We start from the raw sequence: 9,804 nt of genomic DNA on the forward strand, positions 1-9,804 counted from the left end.
CTAATGTATAAACAAGCAGATAAAGAAGCATAAAAATTACAAGACGCGATTGAAAAAAGACAAGAATATGAGGCATGTCTGGAAGAGAAATTAAAAATATTAGACCAAAATGGATTTGTGGGAGAAATCTGGAGGTATATGAAAGATAGCATACTTGAATCAGCAAGGTCTATATATGGAGTGAAGAAAATAAACACTAGACTGAAGTGCACCAAACGGTGGAACAGAGAAGTCCAAGAAGTGGTCCACAGAAAGAAGCATGAAAGGCTTACTTGCTGAATCAACATCACAGAAGTGGGAAGAGTATGTTAAGCGGAGAAATTATGCTAAACATATTGTAAGAGGCCAAAAAAGAAGTTGCAGGAGGAATTCGGAAAATATCTTAACAGGTACTACAGAGAGAATATAAAGATCTTACATATTAAGACAAAGAGGAAACAAGTAGAGGCACTTAAGGTTAAAACTTCAAAAGAGATCAGAAACATAAAAGAAGGCAGGCATGTGATCTCAGACCTAGAAAAGATCTTGGATAGATGGAGACAACACTATTCATCACAGTTCTTTGGCCCTATACGATCCCCTGAAGAAGAGTTAGCGAACATTCAGGAGGAAGGAGAAGGATACGATATGATATGGGAGGAAGATGTAGAAAGAGACCTGGATTGTTTGAAGCTAGGTAAAGCACCAGACAGAAATGGAATTTATGAAATATGGAGGTAATGAAATGATAAAATCACTACAAGCACTTTTTCAAAAGATATGGGACAGGAAGGTTATTCTGAAGGACTAAGAATCTATCAGAGCCAATAAATAAGAAAAATAGTACAACAGAATGTGGTAACTACAGACCAATATACTTATCCTAAGTTACATACAAACTATACACCACTCTTCTAAAAAGGAGGTTATGGGCACTAATAGAGCTAAAATTAGAAGAATACCAGGCCGGATTCTGACCTGGAAGACAAACCCAGGATCACATATTCGCCCTCAGAACTATCTTAGAAAAGGCATGGGATAAAAATCAGAGTAATTATATTGCTTTTATAGACCTAAATCTGGAGGGCACTAAGAGCCAAAAGAATTCCTGCAGACCACCTGGAGCCGATTATATAAACTTATCAAAAGCCATGAAGGAAAGGTGCGTATCAATGGCCCTTTTCTTTTGAGAGAGGTGTGAAACAAGGAGATAGCCTCAGTCCATTCTTGCTTATTGTAATTATGGATGAAATCCACAAAATATGCAGGAGGAGAAGGCCCAGATGAAGATGCTTGCCAGAGACCGAGATGAATGGACCAAGTGGTTAGAGGCTCCTCCACGCTGAAAGCCACTTAAGGAGGATGAGAAAGAAGAAGAGAAGAAGTCTAATGTGTTTTTGCTTTAATTGTTTAAATAAACCTCATATCAAAACTCATTTCAAAAGAATCCATCACAACAATATATTATATTTTTTTTCTATTTAAAGTCCTGTATATGATTATTAGATATTGTGTAAATAAATTTTCTTTACCTCCAGTGGCTTATGAATGAAAGTAGTCAGGTCTGGTCGCCTCTTCGGTATCGCAGGCTCTGTAATAATCTTCATGAAGTTAGGGTTTCGAGTTTTTTCAACAAGAATACAATCTGCCTTCTTCAGTCCGATGCAATATCTCCTATATGCATTGTTTAATGCATTCATCTATGAAATATTGTATACATTATACAGATATATACTAATATATGGCGTAAGTGGATTTGTGTAGAAAGTCGAATGAGAAACACAGCCAGAAAATTGGGACAGTTGGGTGTATCTTGATAAATAAAAAGATTATCTGAACAATATATAATAAGTGGTCGTGGTCTGTGTGAATTATTTTGTAATAAAGCATTCAGAAAAAATAAAACTTTGTACCAATCAAGCTATACGCAAAATTAAAAAAAAAAAAAAAAAAATGGTCGTAAAGTGGTTATTATTCATTCCACACAAAACCAGAGCCTTTTAAATGCTATAGGAGCAACACCACACTTTAAAATTATCAGATTAAACAAAAAACTTATTAATAATTTTTTTTAATTAATCTAATGAGAAGAAATGCACCATGCACCATTAAAGAATATATTAAATCTTAAACTTTATTTTTTCTTTACTAAGTTTCAGTCATACATAGACAATTACTAATTTTTTTTTTAAGTATTGTCCATTACAAAAACATTATTACATTAAAATTACATTATATTAAATAAATCCAAACATACTTCACCAATTTAAATTTTTTTATTGTAGAATTTTATTATAGATACTGAAATTTACTCTTTATTAATAAAAAGCAATATTTCTTTCTTTAGCAAAACAATTAATACTTTTAAAAATAATTAACTATTTGAAGGTATAACATATTGACAAAGATGGCTGCCCAGCACACTCTTTCCCTTAACGTTAAAAAAATTAAATCCAATATTTTAAATATCAGTAAATCTCTGACAAGAGTTCTTTTGGTGATAGCTATACTAAAGACCTGAGCTATGGTTATGTGTATGAGTGCTAAAAAAATCGGATCCACATTACTCCTAAAAAAAGATAAGAAAAGATGTCTGCACTTCTAGACCTGTTTTGAAGTAAAACACAGTATCTATTGAACTTATCAAGTTTTACGCCCTCTCTGTCATTTAACCTACCTAACAGTTGTAGATTTTTAACTTTTGTTTCTTCAACTATCAGTCAATTATGTGATAACTGGACTTAGTAAAATTTATACGAAATGCATATTTGAATTCAACTAACAAATGTGCCATTATATTCTGCAGAATAGAAATTTGTGTTAAGGTGAACATGGTATCTATTGCAGTTACCATGTTTTACACCCGTAGATCTGTCATGACTGTATTTACTGCCATTGCAGCACTGTTGCACTAGGTCTTGCATGATAGATGACAGTATATGAATGCGAATCTACTGTCATTTAAAATGCTTATTCGGTAACAAAAACTTCAAATCACACTAAAGGTCAGATACCATTTTTTACAACCGAGTGCCACAAAGATAGTAAAATATGGTATCTGACACATAAAAATGTAAAAGAAATTATTACTTGGATGAAAAACATGGTATCGGCAAGTAACTCTCTTCTATTACCTGTTTTTATATCCCCAAAAAAATGTTGCGAGGTGCAATTAGTATAAGTTTTATTTTTCAATACATTCAAAATGATTGAATAATATAATTTTGTGATTTTTGTTGGAGTAAAGTACCAAATATTATTCTCAAAACTCAACAATCGATCTTCCACAAGTTTTCATTTTTTCAGTTACCACATTTTATGAATGAGCGCCTCAAATTCTTATTTCATATGAATAATATTTATCTAATTTGAGTACTTTGTGAATGTAAAACCATTCATGAGTTTTATCAATAGCCATCACAAACCATTCATGAGTTTCATCAATAGCCATCACAAACCATTCATGAGTTTCATCAATAGCCATCACAAACCATTCATGAGTTTCATCTATAACCATCACAAAATAAGGCAGGTCTGAGAAAGCACAGTATTGGCAGCTCTGGGTTCATAACCTTAACTGAGAATTCACTGGAGAAAGGTTAGAAACTCTTTGTCATTTTACTGTTCATTGTAATAAAACAAAGAAAGCTTTAACAAATTATTTTAATGCCAAAATTGATCTTAAATAAAGCAAATTGATGTTGCAGATTCTGCCAACAACTAATAAGTTCAAAATTAAAACTCATTGTAACTAAAATAATGACAGATTATTGTTTGTTTGTTTTTTTGGCATGATAAAACAAAGCCATATAAACCTATTTTATTATAACTATATCATTTAAAATCTAAGTCCTGTGGATTTTAAAAATTCTGGAAGACTGGCTGGGTTGACTATTTTGCATCTCATGGAGTCGACTATCAGATCCATACTAAACACCACCACAAACCTGTCACTACAGCAGATGATAGGATAAGCTGTCTCATTCACCATGTAGCAGAATCTTCATATTATTAGATAAGGGGCCATTTGAACATATCCTTGTTGTCTTTATAGTGACACATATGAATCACTATCATTTTCCTAAGAGCTACCCTGTCTTATTAAAGCAACAATTTGCTGTTCTTTTCAAATAATCCATCTAAAATTATCTTAGAATAAAACTATCTTATGTTGTGCCAATGACACTGTAAGCCTGCTCATTTCTCATCCAACAGATTTGATATCACATAAATTGATTTGATATCACAATAGTAGCAATACGTATAATTGATAAATTCAAGAAATATAATACTCTAAAGAGAAGAGAAAGAAATTCTTTATTCATTCATGCTGCCCAAATACATCAGGTTGCTACATTACACAGCATACTAATCAATCCGTGATCGGACATATATAAATTAAATATTTTGAAATGATATAATAAAATAGAAAAAGAACATATTTTTTTTCCCCACAGTTTTCTTTTACAATCAATACAAGTTTTTCACAATTTTTATTTCATTTGATTGACAAATTCCCCTCTCTCGAATTCCCCAATAAAACAAATATTAAAAATAATAAATAAAATAACAAATAAGATACGCAATGTATGCATGCCATCTGGATAACTCCCTTACTCATTAATTTCCATGCATGTGGTGGTGGATGATTCCCAGGGAGTCGAGTATTATATTCTCTGTTATCCTAGCCACGTCCTGGACATCGACCCCGAGTTCCAATATAAAAGGTAGAGTAGAAAATAAAACAAACCTAAAAATACTTATGTTTCTTTTATTCTTTTCTACCATCTTTCCTCTCTATCCTTATTCTTCTCCCTCAAACACTTTATTAGTTTTGTTCACTACACATTACTGTTATTTATATTACTTACTACTCTTAGCTCATAAAACTTTAGTTTCATTAGGCGTTTGATCTTCCAGCGAACAGCCCTGAAGAAGGCTAGAAACTCTAGCCGAAACGTAGGCACATTAAAATAAGTTAATCGAACTTTTTTTTTTTTTTTCATTGGCCGCACCCCCAACCTTCTTCTCCACATTCATCATCCACGGTCAACTATCTCTCCTAATTATAAAACTTTATATCTACTTCTCTCATTTTTTTATTCTACATACATATTCAATTAATCACATATATATTTTTCATATTACTTCAATTTTAATTAATTTCCAATTTGTACATGTACTTATCAGGTTGATTTTCATGTCTATATTATTTTCTTCTTTCATTCTTAATTTTAATACTACTTACTATATTCCCTGTATATTATTATATACTGTTTCAATATTCTTATAATACTACAATATACATTTCCTTCAATACTACTTATGTACCTATATTATCTGCTATCTTCTTATATTTCTTGTTATTCTGTACTTCCATTCAATCATTATGGTTCTTATCTTGTTTTTGTTCTTAACCCTGATGAAGGCCTAAAATTCTGGCCGAAACGTTGGCACTAATAAATTAGTTTTTGCTTATTTGTGTTCTTCACTGACCGCACACCGAATCATTTCATCACCACTAACAATACAATTTTTTAAATTGCCTAAATATTTAATCATCAGGATTTTTTTTTAGTTTCAAATTTCAGAATTAAGATATATATGCAATAAACTTACTTATTGCATTAGTAAACATATTTGAAAATAAAGAAAACATCAGAAAATCATATATTTATGATTTTAATATAATAAAAAAATGATTAATATATTTCTTTATATATCCTATGGTTGTAATAGAGCAGAACAGGAAACATGCTATAACAAAAGTTGCAACCTATTGGTGATTTGAAGGCTTAACTGGTCTGCCTATTGCTGTCATTGGACTTAGTTTCAAGATGGCTACTCACCTTATTTTGTGATGGCTACTATAATTAGATTAATTAAAACTAATTACAATGTACTTATTAGTTTCATGACTGAGTGTATTATACTGACATTATGTTCACATAAATTCTGTTATATATAATTTTGTTAATACTACAACTATACTGCAGTGAATAGATAAATTATTAATTCTTAATGAAGCATATTGTCAAATATTAGTCAAAGCGAATAAACTCAGTGTTCCTGTATAAGGTTTTTGTCAATTTCCTTCAGAACACTAATTCTATCAAAAACATTGTTCAACAGTGACAAACAATAAGGGATTTACAATTTCATGAAATCAAAAAGCATCCAGAAAACATTAATACAGCAACACTATGGAAGATATATAATATTCGAATTGGCCTAGTCTTGAAATTATATTCTTGGTTTATAATATAATATTTTTAATCTTAAAAAGCTAACTCTTCATTAATGAGAAAAGATATGTTACCTTTTTATAATATATTCGTCCCAGAGACAGTCCTAATGTTTCATCCTGTACATACAACTCCAAAATATCTTCCGTATGCCTTAAAAGCTAAAACAGAAAAATTTTAATCATAATTGTCCCGAGAAATAAAAGATACATCAGAAAAAAATAAGAGAATAAACATTTAATAAAACATATATAACAGATAATTGATGCACAAAGTGATTATGAATAACGGATAGCCAGGAAATCAGGCAGTATTTTTATTATACTTATAATATATTTTATAATAAATGTATCATTATACTTTTAAATTCTTTCAGACATGCAGAGCAACTACCCACTGGTAGCACTCTAGCACAATAACATTTCTACATTAGAAGATCTCAGGACCAACTTCTTTTCAAGTGCTTTGGAAGATTGTCAGGAATGGAATAGGCAGCAGGGGTTTGGGTGTTTAGGGAGTTTATAATGGAAAGATTGATATCTGGTTCAGACTAGATCGGTTACACATGGAACATTAAAGTCTTTGTGATAGATTTTATTTGTGACAAAATAAGGAGCACTGAGGATTTTACGAAGGATTTTGGATTGTAAGGATTGGATACCAGAGGAATTTGAAAACTTAATGGAGCCTCAAAGCTCTACTCTATATGTCCAGACAGGCCTTATTATAGTCATATAGATCAGTCTTCTGTAATGAATTTGAAGATTAGACCTTTTTTCTAGTAAGTGTTGTAATAATCAGAATTGATGTGTAATATCCTGTCTTTTCAGTCTTGTATGGGGATTACAAGTTAGTCATTTGTCCAGATGTAGTCCAAGGTAGCAGATCTGTTAAACAGGGGTAGGAGGTATATTATTAAAGGTTACTGTAGGGCAGTCGGTAGATTTACAACAAAGGGTAAAGGTGATTTGATGGAATTTATTTTAATCCTCCACTTTCAAAACCCTTCTTTGAGGGTTATGATACAGGATTAGAGAGTATGGGATGCAATTAAGTACTATAATAATAAAAAAAAAAAATACTGACCATCTATTATCCATGATCCATGAAAGCAACAATACGATTCTTGCTATCCGGTATCTTGTATAGAAGTGTCAGACAGAGTTATAGTATAGGGTTTGTTCATGATTTAAGTTAGACACGTTAGTTGACTTTTAAATGATGTTTGTGGACTGATCGTGTAGGGGTCAATTAAGCTTTGGAGCTCAGTAAGACACAGTAATTTTATATCCTGGGTTTGAGTCCAGGTGTAGCAGGTAATTATTTATTCTTTTATGTCAGCTTTGGATTGACCCTATGATCTGGACAACCCCACTGATTAAAATAGGTACCTTTAATTGAGGGAATAACTTTACGGTTTTGCTCAATTCTTACCAAATCACCTCCTTGCAAAACCATTGGTCTAGAAACAGTACTTACTTATCTAGTATTGAATCTAAGACCATGAGTTGAAGAGGTACAGGTTTTAATTTTTTTGCTTTGTTTAATAGAGAGTGCAGTGGCACTGTGCTACTAATTCCAAGCACCCCGGTTCAAATCCCGGCTGTGGCAGATAATGATTTTCTGTTATACTGTTGTCGTGAGTCAACCCTGTGGGATTCTGGAGCTTTCCTGAGGTCCACCCAACCTCATGAAGTGGGTACCCGTAATTAGGGGAAAATCTGGTAATTGAGTGTGATCTTAAAAAATTCACTTCCTTTAGTGATAACTGTTGTTCTAAAAACAGTGCTTCTTTGCAAAGTACTGAACCTATGACCCTTCATGTGTTGTATGGGTTCACATTGTTATTATTATTTGTTTAGTAAGCTTTGTAACACCAAAAAATACCAATACATATTTTTTCTAAACAAACAGAAATTAGCTATGAACATCAGTGAATAATTTTTATTTAAATAAGTTGGAGTACATATTACTTAATTAAATCTGTAATAGTGGAAATTAATAGTAAGAAGATGGTCAAGACAGTGGTCTAAAAGAGTATGGAAATAACAGAAAAAACTTTATTAGTAATCAACAGTTACTTACAAACAGTTTTATTTACTGTGACCTGGATCATCTTACTACAATCATCACATAAGGTCAACTAACAATCTTCTAAAGTGAAAATTAATATTACTGTTAGTATAACCTAGTAACAGTTTAGGTGCTAACCTCTTGAGCATTTTGAAAGAGGACGCCATGTTCAGTCTGCGACATCACATCTCTCCTTTCTGAAAGGGGTACTAAAAACCTGGCGATTCCAAACTGCATGCAGAGGGCATATTGTTGTTCCTTTCCTAACAACTGGTACACACTCTTTTTCCTGGTCTCTTCCTGTGACTCATGGCCTTGCTGGAACTTTGTTAAACAAGGAATGAAAAAAAACAACAAATAAATAAATCTTAGTTTGTTTCAAATTATCACAAAATAATAATAATAATAGTAAATAACTAGAAGTTTTGATGCTTATACCACCAACTTTCTTCAACCTTCATTAAAAATTGTTGAAATCTAAATCGATAAGATTAGATTAAATATCCCTCTATTTATATATTGCCTCGGTTACCTTTGACTATTAGTCTCATTCTCAGTGGTTAAGGGTTAGATGATTATAATCTTTAAACTTTAAAATTGGCTTTATCACCTTAAAATCACTACAACCATCCCTACAAACCTAGACATACTTTGATGAAAGAGTGTAGGTCATACAAATAAGGAGATGAAGCCCTCTTTAAGTTTTCTAATGTTGGAAGTTAATTAATATACTGAATTAATAATAAATAGAATAGAAAAAACAATATGGCTAACTCAACTTTCACAATGATTTGAGTTCTTTCTTCAGTAATTTATTTCTCAATATGAATATTTTTCATCTCATGGCTTTCCATCTCCTCTTTTTGTATGTTACCTTCTTAACAGCACATTTCAGTTCCAATATCAGTTGTTGCTTAATTATTAGTTTTATTGCCAGGACTAATTCCAAATATAATGGAATTCAGCCAATGTAGAACTAAATTAAATCTTTTTTATTTAGATATGCCACAATTAAAGCAAAGCGGCGATATAATTCGCAAAAATCGTTTAAGTTAATAAGCGGGATAAAATACTCCTAACATTCTGTTGGATTCTCTTTAAAGTCATGAAATTTGAATTTCAATGACATTTCCCTTTTCTTCTCTCTTTCTTGCACCTTCGTTTAATATTAATGGGAAGGTGAAACTGGGCAAGCATTAAAAGCGGACTCCAAACTTTCCAAAACACATAACACCCGTGGCGATTCCTGATTCCTTGGGTGTTCACTGCCTGCAGGATTACCTAATTTTATTGCTGGTAAAAACACGGTTTTCACTGGGCCTGGAATTAATTTCGGAATGCGATCTTTTTATTCTTTACTACTTAAATTAATTACCAGTTATATGCTAAGTTGAGTTCAAGGTAAGTATTGCATCTGAGTTAAAAAGTCCAATGAATGGTGGAATCTTTGCAGGGGCGCCCCTGTATGTCAGATCAATTCTATATACCTTATAAAAAATTTCGATAA

General features: G+C 31.9%; 1 protein-coding gene across 1 annotated transcript in view; it reads right to left on the reverse strand.

Annotated features, from left to right (window-relative positions):
• LOC106684377 (Protostome-specific GEF) overlaps nucleotides 1–9,804 on the reverse strand; it is a gene marked incomplete in the record, with an annotated part of 87,833 nt that overhangs the window by 37,266 nt on the left and 40,763 nt on the right. Inside the window, 3 exon segments of the mRNA XM_067053377.1 lie at nucleotides 1,512–1,679; nucleotides 6,299–6,385; nucleotides 8,436–8,621. Of these exon segments, the coding sequence (XP_066909478.1) occupies nucleotides 1,512–1,679; nucleotides 6,299–6,385; nucleotides 8,436–8,621 (441 nt within the window).

The sequence above is a fragment of the Halyomorpha halys genome, unplaced genomic scaffold, assembly GCF_000696795.3.
Source record: "Halyomorpha halys isolate HHAL.00 unplaced genomic scaffold, Hhal_1.1 Scaffold576.1, whole genome shotgun sequence".
NCBI classification, from domain to species: Eukaryota; Metazoa; Arthropoda; class Insecta; order Hemiptera; family Pentatomidae; genus Halyomorpha; species Halyomorpha halys.